At 35.5% G+C, this 24943-nt stretch overlaps 1 protein-coding gene and 2 long non-coding RNA genes across 5 annotated transcripts; 2 read left to right on the top strand and 1 right to left on the bottom strand.

The window, feature by feature from the left end:
* Window positions 1–191: 191 nt before the first annotated feature.
* On the bottom strand, window positions 192–13641 carry RpIII128 (RNA polymerase III subunit RpIII128). 3 transcript variants are annotated; one of them, XM_089730508.1, is made up of 13 exons: window positions 13540–13641; window positions 12389–12635; window positions 11681–12012; window positions 10967–11079; window positions 5813–5988; window positions 5442–5629; window positions 4511–4895; window positions 4070–4433; window positions 3540–3998; window positions 2669–3463; window positions 2006–2142; window positions 1774–1937; window positions 192–438 (listed from the first exon to the last, which is right to left on the bottom strand). In XM_089730508.1, exons 2-13 carry the CDS (start codon window positions 12458–12460, stop codon window positions 222–224), a joined length of 3402 nt encoding a protein of 1133 aa, XP_089586634.1. In that variant the 5' UTR covers window positions 12461–12635; window positions 13540–13641; the 3' UTR covers window positions 192–221. The 3 variants fall into 3 exon arrangements, with proteins under 3 accessions (XP_089586634.1, XP_089586635.1, XP_028041419.2); XM_089730509.1 differs by having other exon boundaries at window positions 12389–12542; window positions 13585–13608; XM_028185618.2 differs by lacking the exon at window positions 13540–13641 and having other exon boundaries at window positions 12389–12859.
* LOC149502191 (uncharacterized) lies at window positions 7974–8368 on the top strand. The gene is made up of 2 exons (XR_016323688.1): window positions 7974–8094; window positions 8293–8368. It is a non-coding gene; the product is annotated as an uncharacterized LOC149502191 (long non-coding RNA).
* Window positions 13642–20345: 6704 nt separating the features above from the next.
* LOC149502190 (uncharacterized) lies at window positions 20346–22192 on the top strand. The gene is made up of 2 exons (XR_016323687.1): window positions 20346–20738; window positions 21246–22192. It is a non-coding gene; the product is annotated as an uncharacterized LOC149502190 (long non-coding RNA).
* Window positions 22193–24943: the final 2751 nt, after the last annotated feature.

Genomic DNA, 24943 nt, shown 5'->3' with positions numbered 1-24943 from the left:
TTATTTATGCTATTGCAATTTCGTTATTCCCGACGTTTTGAATAACGAAATTAAAATGACTACTTCGTGGCAGAAGTAGGCAAGGGTTTTTTTTTACATACAGAATGACCATTAACATTAATTATACCAACACTTACTGGTACCTATTTCAACCGTAGCGGGTAGAAAAATCGTCGATAAAATTAAAACTATTTTCAGAATCATTACCTATTTATTGTCTGTTAGGAATATTTCTTTAGGGTAAGCTTAGGTACGATATTCATTGAAGCTAGTTCTTGAAATAACAATTTGCAAGCGTACGGCATTTCGACACTGGAAACCGCAGCCGATGACCGGCAAGTGTGACACCAGGCGCGGTTCGCGAGCCGCCCGCACGCGCCGCATATGTCCGCGGTGAACGCGTCCGAGGCCAGCATTAGCCGCTCCATGATCAACATGCTGGCGGAATACATTTCAAATTAATAATCTAAAAGTTTCATAACATATCACAACTTTAGAATTGAAGTGGTTTTACTAAAAATTTTAAGATATTTTGAATGACTAAACTTTTAAACATGTATCCTTATCTATACTTCTATATTAATATATAAATCTACAGTGGTTTTTACGGATGTTCCGTTATAACTACTGAACCATGCATCCGATTGACTTGAAACTTGGTATCCATGTAGAAAATACATGTACTTGATGGATAAGCTAATATTTATATGAGTGTTGGACTCCCTACACCAGTTGCGGGGGCGTTAATGGTGAGAATCTTTATGGGGGTGAGAATAAATAATGTTAAATTTAAATGCCCAGCGAAGCAGACAGGTACAGCTAGTCAGTTTATAAAATTAAACAATCTCTTTTAGTGTAGAAAAGGACAAAGTACGCTTTCTGTCTCTTTTGAATCACGCGAATAGGTACCTTAAACTTTACGGTATGTGCTTTAAGGCGTAAAGTATTAAAATAGAAACTAAAAAACTATAATTCTTCAATTACATTTTTGTCGTTTACCAAAAAAACAAGAATTTTGGATTAAACCATTTTTTTTAAGGGATTTTATGACCTGGTAACTGAGACCTTTAAGTCATGTCTTATTTTAATTTATATTCATATTTTTATGAAAAATGATATTATGGAGTGAAATGAAATGAAGATGATTAATTTGAGACATTAATCAACTGGGATGAAATTAAATGAATGATATGGGATGAAATATAATCGCAGTAAAATGGTGGTCATTTACTGAGATTTTTTCAGTGGACTTTTTGGAGGATTCTGAGAAGTTACGTCCAGCAGCTTTGTTTCATTTTCCCACATTTGTGCACTTTCACAGATATTAAACGTTATTACACATTTAAACCTGAATAAACACGAAATAGACAAAATAAAACAAATCACACAACTTCACTCCTCGCGTTCCCGCCAAAAAGTCGGATTAAACCATTTCAATTCTAAAGTTGCCATATAATTAAATCGCGGTACAAACTAACTAGGTTATTCATATTACATAAATCTGTATGACTTTTTTTTCTTTTTTTTTACTTTCTTTTTTTCCCACCTATGCTGATAGCAGAGGCTACTTCAGGTTTACCCTGACGTGTAGGTGAGCTCACGGGGCTCAAACCGGAAGTGTTGCTAACACTGACCCTAGCAAGAGCAGTGCTTCGCAGAATCTACCACCGGATCGGAAACGCGACCCACTGAGAAGATCCGGCGAGAAACTCAGGGGGCATATGGAGTTCAAATTCGTCATTACTTATATATTATACATATATTAGTGTTTACCTGGCGCCATATCCAATAAGACAATCTCGTTCCATCTCGCCCAGCCGAAGTCCTCCGTCGCGAGAGCGTCCTTCAGTCGGTTGACGAGTCAGAACCGCCCTAGGTCCGCGTGCTCGGGCGTGCATTTTGTCTTGAACCATATGCTTTAACTTCTGGTAGTATACCTGTTTGAAAATTAAATGTCTGCAGTTGTTGTCTTGTTCCTTAAATAACTGAGATTAGAAATACTCACAGGACCAGAATAAATATAAGCTTCTAAAGGCTCTCCAGTTAATCCCGAATAAAATATATCTTTTCCGTGATAATTGTAACCATGTTTTTCTAATTCTTTGCAAACGTCCTGTACTTTGGAACCTCCGAACGCAGTACCTAAAATGGCCATTTTACTTATTTTTCATTTAAAACTAGACACCGCGCTTCGCTGTGACTAATGTTAAATAGACGAAATACACAGACTAATTGAAATGACTCGAGTGTCACCTTTTTTTATTTAATAAATACTGACACCTTTTCAGGTATTTTTTAGCTTAGATGGTTGGACGAGCTCACGGCCTGGTGTTAAGTGGTAACCGGAGCCCACATACATCTACAACGTAAATGCCGCCACCCACCTCGAGACATGAGTTGTAAGATCTCAGTTTTAGCATTACGACGGCTGTCCCCCCTTTCAAACCGAAACGCAGTAGGTACTGCTTCATAGGTAGGGTAGTGGTACTTCCCGTGCAGACTCACAAGATGTCCTACCACCATTACATAACAGCTTCACGAATGAATTTCTTCATCCCATAATATCGTATAATAAGAATCTATGCTGTCAAATTTATAGATTTCCGTAATTCAAATGATGCGTTAAGATACATAAATAATAATATATCCTTGTAACCTATATACATACCATAATGGAATTTGCCTTCTAATAATCCCGCTTTTCCAGCTAAGAGCTCAATGGTTTTTCCCACTGTCATTCTAGATGGGAAGCCGTGGGGATTCATGATCATGTCAGGACATATTCCTCTGTCATTAAAAGGCATATCTTCTTGTTGTACAATCAAGCCAGTTACACCTTTCTGACCGTGTCTAGAACTAAACTTGTCACCGATCTCTGGAACTCTGGTTTGCCTTAATAAGATTTTTATCAAGAAAGCATCTTCGGAGTTTGAAGATACCATAACCTTTTCGATGTATGACTCCACTGGCCCTTTGTATGTAACTGGTACATCTTTGTATTCAATTTGTTGCGGTTGTCCTTGAGTGACGGGATTTATTGTAGCCGGCGGCATCTGTTTGTTTATTAAAACTTGCCTATTTTCAACCATTTCACCTGGAGCTGCAATGCCGTCAGAATCCAAAACATCATGAGTTCTAATTACTTTTCCTGTAACTGCATCTCTCGAAGGTCCCAAAATTCGGTCCGATGTTTGATTGCTGTACCGCTTCATTGTTGTTTTCGCACTTTTATAAACTAGACAACGTCCATATCCTCTGTCAATCGAAGCTTTGTTTAGAATCAAAGCGTCTTCTATATCATATCCACTGTAGCTCATTACAGCGACAGTAGCGTTCTGACCAGCTGGCAGTTTATCAAAATTTATCAACTCAATAGTTTTAGACTTCACCATTGGACATTGAGGATAAACAAGGTTATACATTAGAGTATCGATTCTGTTTTTTTGATTGTACCCTATGGTTCCTAAAAGATAAAATAATTAATTCTGTGAATAAACTTTAATATAAATGATGTAATTTCCAAAATATTTCAGACTTACCCATTGCTTGTTTACCCATAGCACATTGATATGTGTTCCTAGGGCTCTGGTTGTGATGTGGATATGGTACTAAGCCTGCGCACACACCTAATATCGTAAAAGGTTCTATTTCTAGATGAGTAGTGACGTACGGATCAATATCTACTTCACGTGTTGCTATATGACTATCATTTTCTTCATTTACATCCAAATACTCTATAAGACCATCATTGAGGAAATCTTGGAATTTTCTTATACCTCTATTTAATTCATTTAAATGAGATTGCTGCACTAAGGTATTTCCTCTTTCTACGATTATGTACGGTCGACAGAGCCTGCCGCCGTCACTGCAGATATAAACGGTTCTTTGGTTATGATTGGGATATATGGAGACAAAAGCTGAAATCAATCCTCTTCTCCTGAACATTCTAAAAACTTTAATCAGCCGCTTATACTGTCGAGAAACGCCCAATATGTTACCTGTAACGGAAACAAACTATAAGTACAGATAACATTTTAATGAGTATTTTTTTAAAATGTTTTTCAAATACCATTAAGAAAGACGATGTAAACAGCAGGATGATTTATTTCTTCTCCGCCTAGCAGCCTTACGTCTTCAACTCCAGCATTACAGGCCAACTTAGCAATAGGCTCTTCAGAGCACTCTGTTGTAATATGCGTCATAAGTGCTAAATTCTTAACAAGACCACATGCTTCTCCTTCAGGAGTGTCGGAAGGGCACAGCATACCCCACTGTGAGGCCTGCAATGACCGTGGTCCAGACACTTTTCTGGTCTTCTCGAATTGGGAATTTACTCTTGTCATCATACCAAGTGCTGATATATAACTGAGGCGACTTAATACTTGTGTGACCCCGTGCCTTTCCATTTTAAAGCGCTTAATTGTCCAATTGCCCTAAAATATTATATCTTATTAGCATGGTATAATGAGTAATTAATGTCCATAAGAAATCGATAAAATCGTGTACTAACACTAGAGATGGCTGTAAACAGTCCATTAGCAATCAAATCCGGTCTCATATGCTTCACGACATCAAAGGGGGCAGCTTTAACTTTAGGTATTATTTTATCGGCTATACTCTTCAATTCCCAGTTGAATCTTTTGAATAAATCTTCAAACATAAGTGCCAATAAAGACCCCGCCAATTCAAGCCTTTTGTTCCCATAGTAATCTGGATCGTCTATTGCAGTTTTATTTGTTTCGGCTTCAATTACCCTTTTCACCATTATCGCAAGGTAAATGGCCTTTACATAGAAATTGTAATTCTCAACTGATACGTGAGCTAATATAGTCGTAGCTAACAGTTCACGAGCGTCGTCAATTGGTGAGCGTACTTTCGTATTTCCACCTTGATACCTTTACATTTAAAACAAAAATAGATTTTAATAGGTACTGTATGGAAAATGTGGAAGCATTTAAATATATGTAATGGCAATGGTTAAGGTTTAAATGTACGTTTATTTTTTAACTATAAGCATATTAGATCTATCAAACGGTATTTTTATATGAATGCTCGCAAGGGATGGAAGACTGTAAGTACATTTCACTGCTGAATTGGATTTATTTCAACTTCTCCCGCGTTCTACATAGATATCTTTTTCCAGGCCCAATTTGTCATATACTTAATACTTTCCTTGGACATATATTCTCTATCTCTTCAACACAAAGAGCGTACTTTATCACAATTTAGCATAGATTTTTAACGAAATTAAATTATGAACGCGTTCAATATATTATCAGTCGCGAACGTTTAAAACAATTAGGAACTATTATGTCATTTGATTACAAAAAAAAAGCTTACAGAAACAGCGGGGTAGTAAAATATTTTTATTTATATATGTACTAATAGTAATTAAAAACATGGGGTAACAGTAATAAATTAGATGTAAAATGAAACTTTACCTTTTAACTTTTAGTTTACTTCCTATATAAGTCAGAGCTTGATTTTGAGTAAATATTTTCAAATTATGGCAATCTAGAATACAAGGTGCCATTTTTTTTATTGTATTATCGTCAGTACCTACAAGCTGCATTATTTCTTGATCACTACATATGCCCATGGCTTTAAAGGCGACAGCTATTGGAATATCCTGAATATAAAAAAATACAAATTAGTGGAAACTACAAAATTGGACATTATTTCTTTTAGCTTTTGAAATAGCTTTTGCAATTTTGAAGGGAAAAAGTCCAATTCAAAACATATTAGAGTTGTTAATGCATATATAGCTCTGAATATTGTTTGTTAAATGAAATTGATTGAAGTAGTAACATACATCAGATAATGCATTATGTCTGAGCACATATTTTCCATGTTTAAGAATCACATTCGTTCTAGTTTTCTTCTCATGTGTGGAACTTGTAACCTGACATTGTACTGCTCCTTTGAATTCATCAACAATCATTCGATTTCTAGAGAGTTGCTCTTGAATTAAAATCACTTTTTCTTGACCTACAGACAGTAAAAATAATATACATTTTTCATTACTCAAGTAAACTACATATGTACTTATACAGGTGTCCTGAAACTCAAGGTAAAGCGGGTACGGGGCTAGTAGTACTACTCATGCAGGGAAAAACAAAAATACATTTCATTTTAAAAATCATATATCCATTGAACTTTTTTTACTGGTGGTAGGACCTCTTGTGAGTCCGCGCGGGTGGGTACCACCACCCTGCTTATTTCTGCCGTGAAGCAGTAATGCGTTTCGGTTTGAAGGGTGGGGTAACCGTTGTAACTACACTTGAGACCTTAGAACTTATATCTCAAGGTGGGTGGCGCATTTACGGTGTGGATGTCTATGGGCTCCAGTAACCACTTAACACCAGGCGGGCTGTGAGCTCGTCCACCCATCTAAGCAATAAAAATATATATATATATACAAGAAGAAAAGGGGTTTATAAATGCATCAAACACCATATAATGTATTAAATATACCATCAATGCAAATGTTCATACACCGTCACTAGACTTTAACACGAACTTAATACAATAAAATTTGATTGGTTTTAGAATTTTTGTTGAAGGCATACAAGCATGTGACCCATCTGATAATGAGCAGCCACAGTTGCTCACGTAAGGGACACGCCCAAACTGTTGCCTGCCAGGAGTAAAGTAAACTGAGAGCCTTATATTTAGTCAGAAAAAAATTATGTGGTGTCGTGGGACACCAGGTAGGAACGAAGTTCCTTCGGCTAATGTAGAATCGACACAAATTGCAAAAAAAATCGTGATCAATTTTACGTAGGTTTTCTTGATTTTTCTCTTAAATTTTGCTGATTAGTTTTTATTTAACTACAAGAAAGTATTTAGGAAATTCAGTATTTTAGGAAATAATAAATTACTTAAAATAAAAAGACATCGTAATTCAAATTATCAACTAAAATAACAAAATATGTCTCTTTATTTTTGTTTGACAACATAAAATTACATAGAAATGGATGAGAGAACGAAAAGAAAGAGGGAGAAAGAGAGTAGGAGAATATTTTTCAGTAGTGCGGTGTCCTAGCTCCTTCAATTTAGTCTGTTTCCTTGCCCCTCGAATGTTTTGGAAATAGTATGATGTTATAAATAGTGACGAGAGACCTTCGTCGTTGAAATGGTACACGCAATGATATATTAGAGACGGAAAACGCAACTCTAAATGCGAAGGTTCGCTGAATTTATTTTTCGTCATTATAAATAAGTCGCACCTGCCACTTTTTTGGTTCGTATCACGTGCTATCACGCCTTGAGGCCGTGAAGTACCCACCCTCACGTTCTTATGTGGGAGTTGAACCCTACAATCGAAGACTCATTATCATGCTGCATTTTTTAAATATTACAGATCTGTCACTGTGTATAATAAAGAATATTGATTAATTGTAAATCATACCGATAAATATATTAGTCTTTTCTAGTCTAGTTTATCTAGATAAAACTATGTGATTCGCTTTTAAAAAGTGTGAAGACCGAAATATATAGCCCAAAACTTTCAACTTCCTTATACTACATAACAAATTGCACAGCCTTAATAAGTCTGTGCCCATTTTTAAATATAATATGTCCGTATAGGTATTAAATGTTATATTCTCTATATGCAACCCGAGGGGTGTGGCAAGTAATAATAGAATTATCTAGCCAGTGGAGCGGTAAAACCCGAGGGATATTACTGCTGATAGCTTGTTTGTGGCTCGAACCAGACTTGCCTCTTGAACAAAGCTCAAAAAGATTCTTGTTAAAAAAGTTTTACTATTTAAAACTTCAATTACGTAATCAATGAAATTTCATGTCTGTAACAAAATGAAAATTAAATGAAACTTAGCGAATTGAGTTGGAGCGGAAGATTTGTCGTAAATTATCTCTTAATGGCTTCGATCAATAATACTACTAGATTCGCGATTAGCGCTTCAAAAGCGGCCCGAAAAATAAGACCACAAATAAATTTGTGGTCTTATTTCAAATTAGTATGGTCCAATCATAGCCAACACTAAGACGTCAAAACGCTGCAATGCGCGTTCAAAAACTGAGTAAAAAACCACCGTAACACCAAGGTTTTGGAAGGAATATCTTTTTTTGGTAAATTTATATTATTAAGTGTTTTTCATAAAATAATAAACACAATTATATTGTAAATAAAACACAATTTACGAATATTGTAATTGTTTGGCCAATGTTTGCGACAAGGCACCAACTATTGTAACAAACATCACCTATTCTTGGACAGGGAATGCATAGAGTAGTTTTGTTATTTTATAATGTTATTTTTGTTTGTAGATTTCCTAGTAGCCCCTTGTCGCTGTGCACAATGGATATATATTGTCGCGAAAGAAAGAGGAGAAGAAATATAGAACTCTTATAAAAATTCTAGAATTGTTCAATGGTGGTGGCAAATCAATGCAAAAAAGTATTAAAAAAACTTTATATGTATGTGTAAATATTTTAAGCGTATATGCTGAAAAGGATTTGTTTTCTGGGGGAAACGAACACAGCCATAAAATAAGCCTAAATTAAACTGATTATAGAAAAATTCATTGATATAAGATTACATTATATTTGTAAAAAGAAACCGCTCATATAAAAATGACTTCTAAAAGACAGCTTCATAACAAACTGAATCTGTTTAAAGGTAATTAAACCTACATTATTGATTTAATTACTTCTGTATAAAGAATACGTGGAAAACATGTTTCGTGTTTCCTTTCATATTTTTTTTACTTTATTCAATTTTATTTTTTATCACCTATTTATTGTAATAGCGGCAATGTAAAATATTATCTACTACTTTTTTGAATCGGTCAAAAATAGTTGCGACCATACAAAACAAACCTAAAACAAATATGTATATTCTGCAACTCTATGTCTTTCAATACTTACTGTGTTCTGAGCATTGAAATGTAATACCAAGAACTACATCTAGTTCCACAATACAATAAGCACGAAATTTTAAACAAATATTTTTAACCTTATAAATTAGGCTTTAAGTATCATTTTAGAATAAATATTTTTGTACTGATGACTTTTTATGTTCAAGTGACATTTTAAATTTATTCCATAATATTCTTTTTCTGACGAAAGGACCTAAATACATATATTTTGCAATGGTAATTAAACTTTATGTTTAAGTATTAAGGTTTATAATAAACTGAAGTCGTTAACATTATTAAACTTTTTTCTAAGAAATGAAGATGTTTTCGTGTCTGCAAACGTGGCCACTGGAGCGTCTTATTTTTGTTCCTGATCCGTAATCTAGTACTATTATTGATCGAAGCTTAATGGATTGAAAGATAAAACAGTAGCTCGCGAGAGGCGGAGAATGATAAAAGAATAATAAGACAGGTGCTTTTTGAAATATTTATCGCGAGCGCATAAATTTAAATTTACGTAAGAAATTAAGCTATGAATAATAATGCCTTTGAATGTTTTTTTGTCTTGCTTAAGGCTTAAAACTTTTACTGTACAAATTTAAAAATAAACTTGAATTTTTTTAAGCGATACTTGCAAATGCAGTTTTTGTGTTAGGCAGCGGCTTGGCTCTGCCCTTGGCATTGCTGAAGTCCTTGGGCGACGGTAACCACTCACCATCAGGTGGGCCGTATGCTCGTCTGCCTAAAAGGGCAATAAAAAAAAAAAAATGTGCAACATACAACAGTATTGTATAAGTGCGAACCAAATATATTGTGTCCTGTTTATTTTTCAAGTGAATATCCTCATGTCCCTGACATGTGGTGTTTTTAGATACTTATGTAAATCAAGCTTTGTAAGGGCTCAAAAGATCAGATGGGACATAAAAATGTCTTTTCAGTTCTTTTTCTGTGAAAGCGTTCAGGCCTCTCGTGGCAATACATCAAGGAATACGCTTTGCATTTACAGTCGACTGGAGAATGTTGATCAGATTTTCTTGATGCGGTCGAAAGCTAACGACCAAAACTCCCGTTTCGAATATAACGTTCGATAGTACTACTGAATGTACGTGTAAAGAATACGGGGCCGCAAATTACAAGGAAAGTATCATTAGCAAGGGGGAGATTAAAACTGCAACAAATGGTTAGAGTCCGTGTTCGCTTGCAAACGGTTGTGTTGTTTTTACGGCGTACGCTTTCTGAATAATTTCTGATTGAAGTCGTCGTGGCCTAAAGGATTAGACGTCCGGTGCATTCGTATCGAGCGATGCACTGGTGTTCGAATCTCGCTTTCGGGTACCAATTTTTCTAATGAAATACGTACTCAACAAATGTTCACGATTGACTTCCACGGTGAAGGAATAACATCGTGCAATAAAAATCAAACCCGCAAAATTATAATTTGCGTAATTACTGGTGGTAGGACCTCTTGTGAGCCCGTACGGGTGGGTGCCACCGCCCCGCCTATTTCTGCCGTGAAGCAGTAATGCGTTTCGGTTTGAAGGGTGGGGCAGCCGTTGTGACTATACTGAGACCTTAGAACTATATCTCAAGGTGTGTGGCGCATTTTACATTGTAGATGTCTATGGGCTCCAGTAACCACTTAACATCAGGTGGGCTGTGAGCTCGTCCACACATCTAAGCAATAAAAAAAAAAATACACTACTCGCTTGTGTATGCGACTGTCGCGCCTGGGCACGTCTCATTTAACGGTTTTATTCCACGCACTTTTTTCCACGGATTTTTTCTTACGGTTTTACTATCACATTTTTTTCAGTTCGGTCGCGCAGCAAAATCCCTATTACCTCCAAGCCTGCCGTAAGGAAATTCGTTCCAATAAAAATAAAACTTTAAAATGGTAAAGTACTGGTAATAACTCTAATTGCTAATCAAAACACATTTGCTATCCTTTGTTATCCAACAAATTAATAAAATTTAACTTTATGATTATAATTATTACACATTTACATATTTGATGTACATTTTACATTTACATACATTGGAGTTTTTTTTTATATTAGTTGTATAAAATTAAATTGGTTTCATACCTCTTATAATAAAATAGCCTCCAGGATCATGGGGACACTCATTTAACTGTGCAAGCTCAAAATCTGATTTATTAGTAAGAACGCAGTTTGAAGACCTTAGCATGAGGGGCATCCTGTAAAGAATCAAAATACAGATTTCAAAATTATGTATGCAATATGAGAGTGACGTTAATAATAGGTATATAATTTAATTACATTTCAAATGGCCAGTATTGTTAAACTTCATAGGCAAAGACCTAATGTTAAAGTAATTAAAGGAATCATTAACATGTTAAAATTTTGTGATACTATTACTTTGATATTGACACAAAAACTGTTTTTACTTTGACTACTTTATTAATACTTTGACATACATGTGTCGTGAAGATAGGTAAAATGCAGATGGTGAACTACTTGAATTCCTACATCATCAATAGTTGCAGCCCACAAGAGTCAATCAATTTTTAACTGAGTTACATTGGGTGGGGTGGACAAACAATAAAACATATTTTCTCTGTCGAGCTTTTCATTGAATTGTTTTTAAGATAGGATCTTTTCAATTGGGAGTACGGAATGTTAAATTCATTTGATATGTATAATACAGAATGCCTGGAATGTTCTGCTTATTAGTGAGCAAAATCAAGATATAGTAATAGATCAAGCAACATTACATCTGCTAGTATTAGAAATATGCATTTCTTCTATAATTTAATTTGCATTTATTTAAGATGTTACCTTCCAATCAATTGTTTATTTTTAATCACCCTCTGGTTCCCTCTAATATATTCTATATCAACAGTTATAGGAGCTGAGTATGTTATATCTCTAAGACGACATTCATGAGGTGTCGTTGGCTTAGTGATATTGAACCCTTCTTCCAAGTCAGGTGTACCAACATAGGCATTTAAATATTTAATATAGAACAGTGGATCAGATTCACAAAATACTTTTTCATTAGCCTGTACTATCTTCTTTATCTCCACATTTATGAAGTAATTAAATGAATCTATGTGCTGTTTCACCAAACCTTTAACTTGAAGAAATGAAGGCACTAATTTCCATTTATCCTGAAAGAAAACATTCATATGAACAGTGTTAAGCTGAAATATTAGAAATTTAAGATAAAATCAGGACTTCAGTAAATTGTACTATTTTTTTCTAAGATTTTTATGATGTTATTCTATCAAATTCATACATTTTATTATTCAAATAATTTGATCATACATTGGTAGGGTTTTGAACTCAACTGTATATTGTCACTTACAACTTTTGTTACTATACAATTGAACTTTGGAGAGATTAAATATCAATGAATGAACAAAATCTTAAAGACAGTTAAATGATTTTGTGGTTTGGTAAGTAGTAATATTATAGTTCGTGTATTTTTTTTCAATTGTGTATCAAAACAATAGTAGTTATTCAGAAAAGTAATAAAGCTAGTACCTCAAGAGTTTTGACAGGGTCCCGTAATCCTTTGGTATCCCACTCATTTTGTTTTTTATTAAGTTCGCCCATCGTGTAAATTAATTGTGTTATTTTAATATTGGGCTATCTTCGGCAGTAAATCATATTGTCCGTATTTACCAAGCGATGGAATCTTGGAATTGTTTTATAGAATGGAATAAATCAGATGAGTACATATGTAAACAATACGTGCAATTTATAACAACGAACAAACACGAGCACAATTCTGCAAATTTTAAACAAACTTTAAATTCATAGTAGACATGTGTAAGTAATGCGAGTGATATTACTCGGGTAATATTACTCTACGATGTAATGCAACGTCACACATTACGCGAAGGAAACAAACATCACACCATCACCCAACATGTTTCTTTCTTTGTCGTGTAATGTTGCTTAATACACGAACGGAACCGAGCGAGCGAGACAGACCTATCGACGCAAAATAAATGAGCAAGCGACACGGAATTATTCCTAGTGATTTGGAACCGTATGTCCCGGCCGCTAGGTACATTTTTATACCTATGGTACGTCTGAATTTTAATATAGGTATTTGTGTTTATATTTTTCATGCGGCCAGCCGGTAGTTTCCCGCAAGTACTTACTTAATTTTTTATTCGCAACTTTTGTAAAATCGCTAGTCGCTCGTAATTGTTTAGTAATATTTCATATTAATTTTTGTGTTTGATTTGAATTACTTAAGCACTTGTTTGAAGATAGTTTTATTATTTGTTTTAATGCGTGTTTAATAAGTGAAAGAAATAACGGCGTCTAAATGAAAGTACAGTCCTCCTTGGATGCACTTTGAGGATATCGCGCCGAAACAATGCATCTACTGCTCTCGTATATTAACATTATTGTCGAGCTCAATTTGCAGTCTAAGTCGCCATATGAAATCCGTTCATCCCACAATAAATTATATTAAGTAAAAAATAAAATTATTATATTATTAAGTAAGTCAATCTCTGTCAAGTAATATAACAGTGTATTACAATACAAAGTTCATACTTTGTATTGTAATACACTACTGTAATGACACACCCGAATCATGTGTTGATACACATCACTTAGGTAATGATTCGGGTGTATAGATACAATGTATTCGTCGTCACAGTATCTATTGAACGCACCGAGTAATGTTAAGAGTGATGTGTAATGTTTTCGAGTAATATCACCTGTCTGTAAAAGTGATGTCATATCGTCGCTGCGCGTGCGAATCCGCGTAAGAGCAACTTGTAAAGACCGCGTATTTGCTTTTTGATGATTTTACAGGAGGAAGAAAAAACTGAATAACTCAGCCATTTCAATTGTTATTACCAACTGAACTTAACAGCTAGTTCTTTACACCTTTCTTTAATGGAAAATAACGAAAATTTAATCGTAGTTAGTCTAGATTTTGTGTAAAGTCACTTACGCGGTTTTGTTTTAACTAATTACAAAATAATTACACTGTTATTAAAGGTACGCGGTTTTTAAATGAAACAATTGATTAAAGGGTTGTATTTATTATTAGAAAAACCAAATCGGAAACAGTATAATCTAACAAAAATATTATGTATTTATTATCGAAATCAGTTTACAAAAGGATATTTATTACCTATTCATAATTAGTAGATCATTAATATTTAATCATTAATGGAGATCTTATTATAAGCGTTCAGATTTCCATTCCAGGTCTTATAGATTCAATAAATAAGGTAATCTTTAAGACCAAAGTCTTTAAAAAACATATATTCAGGTGTAATTACTTCAGACTTGATACTTCAGACTTGGTACTTTTCTGGTCCCCTTTGTAATTACTTCAAACTTGGTACTTTTCTGGGATCCTTTGTTATTGTGGCGTGTTTTGAGGGTAAAATATTTCCCGATTTTTCAACTTCCTCTCAATCTTCGAGTGGACTGAATCTACTTCCATTTGCGAGTGACCTTTCTCCAAGTACTTCTGAGTTATTATTACGTTCCTAGCCATAGCCAAGTGCAACAACGCATTTGATACAACATTATTTCTGTTTTGTGCTGTACAACCATCTCTAAATATAACATCCTTTCAATAATTATCCAGTAATTTAGTTACGTAGTCTACGAAAAAAGACGCGAAAGTAGTGGCTATTAAGGCGGATGCTGTCCCATCGAACCGGTAACACGTGACTCAATTATTGCTAAGATTGTACACAGAAAAGTTATGTACGGCGCGATTAGTTTCAAAATAAAGTGCACTGGCATTGAGGAAAGAACACAGTTTAATTGCCTGAAGGTCTGCTGTTAATGCATGTATGATTCCTTTTTGGGCTAATTCTTTGTCAAAATTATTTTCTGCTTTAGCCAAGTCCTTTCGTTCAATATGTTTAGCATACTGTTCGTCTGATAAATTACCAATTTTGTGAGCACAGCACTGGTCACAAAGATCCTTTTTTGGTTGAAACAATCCAATATTCTCCTCAAGCAAAACGCTTTTAAATAATAGTTTGGGGAAAAAAATTCTTCGCATTTTGTAAGAAAATTCACAACATTTTTTAGTATAGTTTATTTACATTTAACTACAGTATGTAGGTACCATTTTGCTCGATAACTTTTTGCCATCTTTTAGGTAGGGACATAATCCCTTTGCTATAGAAATTTTGGGGCTTCTGATCAAAATACCGCGACAATTGGTTTTGGCAGTCCTCTCGTGATCTTAACCTGACACTGCCTAAAGAATTCTGAAGAGACCGACACAGGTGGAAATCTGAAATTGCAAGGTCAGGACAATACGGCGGATGCATTAACACCTTCCAGCCAAGCTCTCTTAATTTTTGCTGAGTGGCTAAAGATGTGTGAGGTCTAGCATTATCATGATGAAAAACCACACTCCTTCTGTTGATTAATTCCGGCCGCTGTCTCTCAACTTCTTGTTTTAATCTCATCAGTTGTTCGCAGTAGATTTCAGAAGCGATGGTCCTGCCTGGTGGTAACGGCTCATAATGAATCCCTTCCAATCTCACCCCACACACAGCATCACCTTGTTCCGTGTTAACCCGGGTTTCGCCACAGTCTGTGAAGCCTGACCGGCCTTTGACCACGACCTTTTTCGCGCGTTCTTGTCGTACGTGATCCACTTTTCATCACCAGCTATCAGCTTCTTCAAAAATGGTTCGGTTTCATTATGTCGTAATAAAGAATCACAAATCAGCAGTGCTCGGTTCATTAGGTTTCTTTTAGTGAGCTCGTGAGGTATTCAAATATCGAGCTTTTTGTGTACCCAGTTTTTTTCAAATGCGCCAAAACTGTTTTGTAGTCAATTCCCAGTTCTTCAGCTACGTCGTAACTACTGATAGGCTGATCTTGCTCCACTTTTTCAAAAATGGCATCCATTTTATCCGTAATAGGGCGACCAGAGCGACGTGCATCTTTGACATCAAGATTTCTGGATTGAAAACGTTTTAACCAAAGTGATGTTCTCATAGACACTGTACTAGGTCCATAAACATCGCAAAAAAAATTCACGGCTTGCCTTGCAATTCACTTTTCTTTTGGTAAAATTTTAAAATGTATCGAATTTCTTCATTAGATTCACTCATCTTGACAGTGCGAAAAATAAATAAAAATGACACATTTTCCTAATTTGAATTTGAAATTATCTTCTTTAAAATTTGAACTTTTAATGATACCAAAATCAGCCAGATACAAATAGTATAGCCGAAGAGATTTTATTACAATTTTATACATACTACAATGCGAAAATACTTTTTCCCCAACCTATTACTTTTCTAGATGCCACAGGTTTATTTTCTGAAACCGAGTAGTCGACATAAAGACGATAAAATTGTGATTTTGATTGTATGATAGGTTCTAAGAACAACTTTGAAGTAGATTTTCTGCAGTAATGTGATGGTAGTTTCGGTGGTTAAATATTTTTAAACTAATTCTTTTTTGGATATTTTTTGTATCACTCGTTGTTTTAAGTTCCTTATTATTTGTCTCATCTTCAAGCCAATAGCGAACCGTCCATTCTTTAATACCCAATCTCTCCAAAAACGTTTTCAGGCTAACCCTTACTTTTTTATTGTTAACTTTTTGATAGTACATTTTAGTGTCATTTCGTCTTGAATTAGAGATCTTCGTTTTCTAGATGTAGGTTTTTTATCCACCATTGAAGTAATATATTTTTATTTTCTTGCAAAGTCATCTTCTAGTGATCATTAAATATTTCAGATCGAGCGTCTTTTGTTAGGTTTGAACTATAGTAACCACTAAAGCATTTTGTTGACAAACATATTGGACCCATTATTCTTGCTGGCTCAGGATCGTTCTGAACAAGTTTTGTGCCCTCCTTTTAAATCCAATGTACTCTTTTCCCATTATTCTCTACCTCTTATTTTTCATTCTCAGACAAAGTGTGGACACTGGTTGTATCACTGCTTAATTTTGATAGTTAAATATATTTAATATTTCTCTTTTCTTCTGTAATAATATTTTTCGCCTTTCAGATAGCTCTCGCAAAGTTACCACGTTTTAATTAATATCCGCATTTTCTAAAATAAAATTATCTTGGTCCTCCATCATTTGAGTACTTACCTGAAAATGCAAGGATTTAACTATAAAGAAATAAATAAATAGTTTTAGTAAAATGCAATACCGCGTAACTCAACAAAACTATTAAATCAAGCGATGTCAAGACCGCGTTAATACTTTTTAGGGGCTATATTAGTCAGAATCATTAAATTGATAAATAATTATATGTAATTTAAATATTCTAAGATAAGCACATTACAAACGGAAAATAATAAACATTTAAAACAAACTTACATGGTGGTTATTCACGGCAAAATAATTATTTTCGGGAGCACACACAAATTGCGTTACATTTTCCTTACGACCGTAGTAAATACGCGCAATTTCTTCCAACTTCATGCCTCCTACTGTTCCGCGGTATTGTTTCGATAGTAAAACTGGTGTTTTTCCTTGGATAATTCAAATCAGGTGAGGTCTAATATATGCCTATGAGAGCTTAGAATCGACCAGCGCGATATTGGAATTTTGCGCGTTTTGCTGTTACGCGGTATTTACAAACTGCTCTTACGCGGTTTTGCACGCGCAGCGACGATATCACATTACATTGAGGAGTGATGTTTTGCGCAAGTCTAATTCATAGATATTTTTTTTTTGGTACAATTTTTCCTTATTAAGAAAGGCAAGGGGATCTAAGCCCATAAGGCGTTGCCCATAAATAAATTTTAAATCCATCTATACTTTTTTTAAGGGATTTTATGACCTGGTAACTAAAACCAAGTCAAGGTCAAGTCTTAGTTTAATTTTAATGAAAACTTTTTTTAGGTATATGAAAAATAATATTAAGAAATGAAATAAAGTCGATTAATATAAAACATGGCATGAAATGAAATGAAATGAAAACGAAATAAAATGAGATGAGGTGATATGGGATGAATTAGAATCTCAGTAAAACGGTGGTCATTTACTGAGACTTTTTCAGTGGATTTTTCGAGGATCCCGAGAAGTTACGTTCAGCGGCTTGTTTCATTTTCCCACATTTATGCACTTTCACAGATAATAGACAGTTAATAAATCACCGATTACCTCTTTAAACCTGAAGAAACACTAAATAAACAAAAAAAGGGTGCGTGTACTTATATACGCGCGTAAGAAGTTAAACTTTATTTTTATTAAATTTATTTGTTTTTTTCATTTAAATTTTAATCAATTTGCAAAAAAATTGATTAAACAACATCCTCAAGCTTCGGTATAAATTCGGTAATTCTCGGTACGGTTCGGACTTAACTCTCAGACACAGCCCACTCTCGCCGGATCTTCTCAGTGGGTCGCATTTCCGATCCGGTGGTAGATTCCGCGAAGCACGGCTCTTGCTAGGGTTCGTGTTAGCATCGTCGTCAGGTTTGAGCCCCGTGAGCTCATCTACTAGCCATGGTTACACTGGAATAGCCGCTAGGCTACAAGCTAAGGTAGGAAAAAAAAAAAAAAAATACGGTTCTGACCATTTCGACAAAGCGGCACGACACGAGAACCCTCTCATCGTGGCCGCCAGTAACTACATTCCCGATCCTGCGGAAAGAATGGAAAGCAGTCGACGTCGCCCAAAACACGTCATTTCGGATCCTCCCGATCCACTAACGGTGCTTTTAGGTACTTCAAGCACCGGTCACCGTTCTCGTCGAACCCGTTGCTTGCGACGAAGGGCTCGACGAGCAAATTAACCCTCAGACACAGCCCACTGAGTTTCTCGCCGGATCGTCTCAGTGGGTCGCGTTTCCGATCCGGTGGTAGATTCTGCGAAGCACGGCTCATGCAAGGGTTCGTGTTAGCAACGTCGTCAGGTTTGAGCCCCGTGAGCTCACCCTGCTCACCTACTAGTTAAGGTTACGCTGGAATAGCCTCTCAAGGCTACCAGCTTAGGGAGGAAAAAAAAAAAGAAAAAAAACATTTCGGAAAGTTCACCTGCGGCTATATTCAGACTCGCCAAGTTACGTCGGTCGTATTGTAATGAGCGATTTAGTGGGCAACTTCATTCTGTTAATTTTGTATCACGGTGCGCGTGCATCGTAAAATTTAACTCTCATAATTTTTTCATAACGCGCCTAAAGAAGTATAACTTCATTAAAACAAATCACACAACTTCACTCCTCGCGTTCCCGCTAAAAAGTCTCCCTTATCTTTATTTTTAAATCCTTAGATTATTTTTTTTCAATTTTTCCTTATTAGGAAAGGCAAGGGGATCTAAGCCCATCCAGCCCTATCTATTCCATATATAATATACTTAATATTTGAGATCAATCTGATGATACAGGGAATCGTTGATTAAAACTGTTACTGTTGGAAAAGTTATCGGAATCGTCATGAACTTATTAAGGTAAAGTTATTAGTTAAGTTAATTTATTAATATATTCTGAAAATACTGGGATTTCGGAAAACCGTCTTTTTACGCCTGATTAAGACTTGTTGAGAACAGTTTGTGCCTATGATGAGTCTACTACTATTTCTGGCACGCGGCTTGACCGTATTCTCCCATTAGAATTTTTATACGAGAGAGTTGTTCCGATCATCGTTATTCTTCACGGATGATTTATATATTTCTAAATATATACGTAGAAATTTTGATTCTGGTTTTTTTTTACTGTATATTTCATAAAGAATGAGGAAGTTTTGAGATTATTACATCATGTCTATATCACGATCGCTTCTGGCATTGTTGATTTCTTTAACGGTAAAAATTTCGCTTCATATAGTCCATAAGTTCATATGGCTTAGATGTCATCAAAAATATATTTTCCTCTATTTCAAGTGACTTCAATCAAGTGACTTCAATCTTTCCTACAGATAAAATTCCTATTACCCTTAATGAAGATTAAAAGAAGAGTGCATGAGTGAATCCAGGCGAATGAAGTTAGCCCCTCAAAAAAAATTTTCTTTCCTATTTTCTACTTATTTTCTATTAATTCGTTTGTTCATCATTTGTTCTTGATTGTTCACTGTTAATAATTGTTTGTTCTGCATTTATTTATTTTAAAAAGATTATTAAAAATATATGTACAAGTTAGCCCCTCGATTGCAATTTTTAATATTTTTTCGTCCTTAATGACTCGTAAATATTCATTTTCGATTGTTATTATATAAAACACGTTTGTTCTCTTTCGAAATTACTCGTTTTTTGTTTAATTTACTATTTGTATTAGTTGATTAAATGTATGCAAAATATGTGTACTGCGCATGCGTCAACTATAATGCCTAAACTTTGTACCGTCTACGCGGTTTTAATCGAGAGAAAAAAAAAACAAATATAAATCCTGAAGGAGCAATTGATTGGTATGTATACAGTTTAATTAAAAAAATTAAAAAATAAATAAATGAAATAATGTACATTGGCGTAAAGTTAGACCAAATACATTTTTTCCATCCTCCTACCTATCGTTATGAAGGTATAGAAAAGATTAAGTCAATAATATGTTCATTATTTATCTTTCAAGAGATAATGTAGGTATACATTATAATAACTTTTTTACACAGTCGAAATTATATTCCTAACATTAGTAAAATAACATTTTAATATTTTTTTTATAGGTTATGTATTGAAAGTGTTGGAAAATTATTTCATGTTTTAGCTGGAAAACGACATTGAGAATTATATGCAATACAAGATAATGGGCTCCATCAAATGAATTCGAATGAAACCAAACTGTTTACCATCCAAATTCGATTGTCGGGCAGATAGAAAACGAAAATTCACTCAAAGTGAACCTCGACCTGCATTTGTGAAACGGCAAAGACTCACTATTGTCAAGGAGATTGAAGAGACCATCTTTGCCATCTTGTAGTCAAGGTAGGTGTAACTGTCAATAATTAATAACACTCACAGATCTCATAATCAAATAACAATATATCAGAAAAAAGGAGAATAGTTAGTTAGTTAGTGGAAGTAGCCAAAATGGGCAAGTGGACCTCAGTTCCTATTACATAAGGTACTAGGAAGTTTGTGATAATGAAAATTTATCACAGTGTAATATCACTTACTTTAACAGTGAAGGAAAACATTGTGATGAAACCTGCACACCTAAATGTTCTTAGGATTTTCTTAGGTGTGTAATCCACCAACCAGCACTAGGCCAGCGTGGTGGACTAAGGCCTAAAAACCCTCTCAATGGTAGTGGAGGCCAGTGTCCAGCAAGGGGATATATTATATGGGCTGATGATGATGACTAGGAAGTTACATACTACTACTACTACTACTACTACTACTACTACTACAGTACACATATAATCCTATATATTTACAAACTATAAGTTTGTTGGGTACCTAGAAATTGCTAACATTATTTCATATTTCCAGATGTCCAGCCACTTGAAAATAGGTGTAGTAATGACAAAGCTATCCAAGTAGCTCCAGCACAGGAACACAAAGGCAAGGCAAGTGTGTATTGCCACATCACCCCTAAATATATCTGAAGCAAGTACAAGTAAACAATCAGAACCAGCAAAAAGAAAACTGTTGTTCCTGAGGACAAATTTGACAGTGATGAGTCAAATGCACCAGCAACAGAAGGATCAACAGTTGACTATGAGTCATCTCTCTATATCTCCACTCCATCAAAGACTTGTGAACTGCAGACTATAGCTCTCAAGAAGACTAAAAAAGTTGAAAAAATGAATGTGTTAACAATTTTATCTAAAGTGAAAAATAAACCACGTTTATATATTGGTCTTCCACAAGAATTATATTTCATAATAGGCTTGATTGAGAAACATACAAATGTTTCTGAACAAAATATTATATTATGTTTGATGAGAATAAAATTAAATAGAACATTCTCTCAATTGGCTGATGATTTCGATCTATCTGTAAGTCAAGCAAGCAATATATTTTTCAACAAACTCCCAGAAATTGCAAATGTAATATCACCCCTTGTTAGAGTATAAAAAAAACAATACAATAAATATATATGCAGGAAGGATAATTGATGTCAACTTGGTGGAAAATAGAAAGTTTTTAGATAGTTTGCCACCTACAAGACTCTTTAATTAAATAAGTAATCCTTACTTATAAATAGGAATTTTTGTAAGTATTTTCACTCTTCATTCAAAAACTACTGAACAGATTTTAATAAGACTTCTATGCTGGTCTTGAATGGCTAGCAACTCATTATTATTTTGATTCTGTTTTCCACAAATGTGCTAAATATGGGCTTATATATATGAAAAGGAATAAAGATTATAGTATGTAACCTTTGTACCTGTATGTTAAGAATAATTTTTAAATAAAACATATTTAAATTGAAATATTATTTTTATTAAATCACATTCACTTTGTACACATCAATATTTTGTACTCCTTAAAAGGAAAATAGGTATGAAGATTTTTTTAAGTATTTAACATTACATTTTTGTGTAAGATTAGAAAAATGTTATTCTTCCAAAAAGAAACTACATTACCTAACAACTGTGCAACTTACTCGGAATCAAAATCAATACTAATTATAGTGACCTGATTATTTTTTTCAAAGTTGCTGTTTGCTACACAAAAGTAGCAAGTTTTACTTTTAGTATAATACATATGCATTTGAACTTGTGCATAATATATTTCTTTAATTTTTTTTTTTGCCCTTTTTTTATGGAAACAGCATTACTCACTTGCTTTTTTGTAGATCTATCAAAAAAACATAATTTATGATTTTTTTTAGCATAGTGGGCAATACCCTATTATTCATATTAATTATATACGGTGATGCGAAAATTATTTCTTTATTGAATTATTTAAGAATGATAGGCATAATATAATATTTTAATACGCTATCTTTGTTTATAATTATTAATCTATTATTTAAAAATAAGTTATCTATAATATTTTTAATTTCTTTATTTATCGGGTGGTCACATTCATTATTATAAAAATAGAAATTTTGAGGAAATACAAATGTTTAATACAAATTATTTTGATAATCGAACTAAATTCATATCAATCCAAATTAATATTTGAACTATGAAAATTGTATGGTATGTAAACAGAAATATATTTTATAATTATAATGATTATTTATTCCATGCAGTGTCGGTTAGAGAAGCTGTGCAAACTAGAATAAATTCTAATAAAGAATAAGAATAAACTTTGAAGAGAAGAAAAGAGCTTTCTTCGAAGCTCAATTCTACAAGGTATTCAATCAGATAGCTATCTATCTCTGTCTTTCCTGTATGAAATTTTGGTATGTCGAAATATTGGATAAATCCAGCAAAGCTAAATAGAGTATTTACCTAAAAAATATGTTTATGCTTAAAGTCACGTGTTTATGTTATTCGAAAATATTAACCAATTTTTCAATCGAAGATTAAAACAACATTAATACTGAGAATGAATATTTATTTATAAAATACACATATGACGGCGTTAACGATATTTATGTTATATAGCACGTGCAATAGGAGTGACTCACACAAGCCAGGCGCGCCGGCCGTGTCGTTCCACTCGTAAACAACAGCTGCAACAGAAGTGACTCATAAGCCAGCTGCGCCGGCTAGTATAAAAAGGCGGAACGTGCCTTGAAATGAACCCCCTCAGGCCAACCACCGGCTTACGATGACGATGACAAGGCAGAGTTGCTGGCCGATGCACTGCAAGAACAGTGCACCACCAGCACTCAACACGCGGACCCCGAACACACCGAGTTCGTCGACAGGGAGGTCGAGCGCAGAGCTTCCCTGCCGCCCTCGGACGCGTTACCCCCCATTACCACTTCCGAGGTTAAGGAGGCGATCGATAGCCTACAACCACGGAAAGCTCCCGGCTCCGACGGCATCCGCAACCGCGCGCTAAAACTGTTACCAGCCCAACTTATAACGATGTTGGCCACGATATTAAATGCTGCTATGACGAACTGCATCTTTCCCGCGGCGTGGAAAGAAGCGGACGTTATCGGCATACACAAGCCGGGCAAACCGAATAACGAAACCGCGAGTTACCGCCCCATCAGTCTCCTCCCGGCGATAGGCAAATTATACGAACGGCTCCTTCGTAAACGCCTCTGGGATTTCGTATCCGCGAATAAAATTCTTATAGACGAGCAGTTTGGATTCCGCGCCAGACACTCGTGCGTCCATCAAGTGCACCGCCTCACGGAGCACATCTTACTAGGGCTGAACAGGCGGAAACCCATTCCGACAGGAGCCCTCTTCTTCGATATAGCGAAGGCCTTCGACAAAGTCTGGCACAACGGTTTGATATTCAAACTGTATAACATGGGAGTGCCAGACAGACTCGTGCTCATCATACGAGACTACTTGTCGAACCGTTCGTTCCGATATCGAGTTGAGGGAACGCGTTCCCGGCCCCGTCACGTCACAGCCGGAGTCCCGCAAGGCTCCGCCCTCTCCCCGTTACTATTCAGTTTGTATATCAACGATATACCCCGGTCTCCGGAGACCCATCTGGCGCTCTTCGCCGATGACACCGCCATCTACTACTCGTGTAGGAAGAAGGCGTTGCTTCATCGACGACTTCAGACCGCAGCTACCACCATGGGACAGTGGTTCCGGAAGTGGCGCATCGACATTAACCCCACGAAAAGCACAGCGGTGCTCTTCAAAAGGGGTCGCCCTCCGAACACCACGCTGAGCATCCCCCTCCCGACTAGGCGCGTCAATACCCCCGCCCCCGCCGTTCGCCCCATCACGATGTTCGACCAGCCCATACCGTGGGCCCCGAAGGTCAAGTACTTAGGCGTCACCCTCGACAGTAGGATGACATTCCGCCCCCACATTAAGACGGTACGCGACCGTGCCGCCTTCATTCTAGGACGTCTCTACCCGATGATATGTAGGCGAAGTAAAATGTCCCTTAGAAATAAGGTGACACTCTACAAAACTTGCATACGCCCCGTCATGACCTATGCAAGTGTAGTGTTCGCTCACGCGGCCCGCATACACTTAAAATCCTTTCAAATCATTCAATCCCGTTTTTGCAGGATAGCCGTCGGAGCCCCGTGGTTCGTCAGGAATGTCGACCTCCATGACGACCTGGACTTAGAGTCCATCAGTAAG

Source organism: Bombyx mandarina, chromosome 10 (assembly GCF_030267445.1).
Source record: "Bombyx mandarina strain Sakado chromosome 10, ASM3026744v2".
In the NCBI taxonomy this organism is placed as follows: Eukaryota; Metazoa; Arthropoda; class Insecta; order Lepidoptera; family Bombycidae; genus Bombyx; species Bombyx mandarina.
The sequence above is the reverse complement of the archived record's forward strand: the minus strand, read 5'-3'. Positions and strand labels throughout refer to the sequence as shown.

Bases quoted from the DNA above. Each gene is read 5' to 3' on its own strand.
- RpIII128 (XM_089730508.1), bottom strand. From the start codon at position 12,460: ATGGGCGAACTTAATAAAAAACAAAATGAGTGGGATACCAAAGGATTA. The intron at 12,013-12,388 runs GTACTAGCTTTA...GTTTTCTTTCAG, and splicing joins ACCCTGTCAAAACTCTTGAG to GATAAATGGAAATTAGTGCC. The intron at 3,999-4,069 runs GTATTTGAAAAA...TTTCCGTTACAG, and splicing joins TTACATCGTCTTTCTTAATG to GTAACATATTGGGCGTTTCT.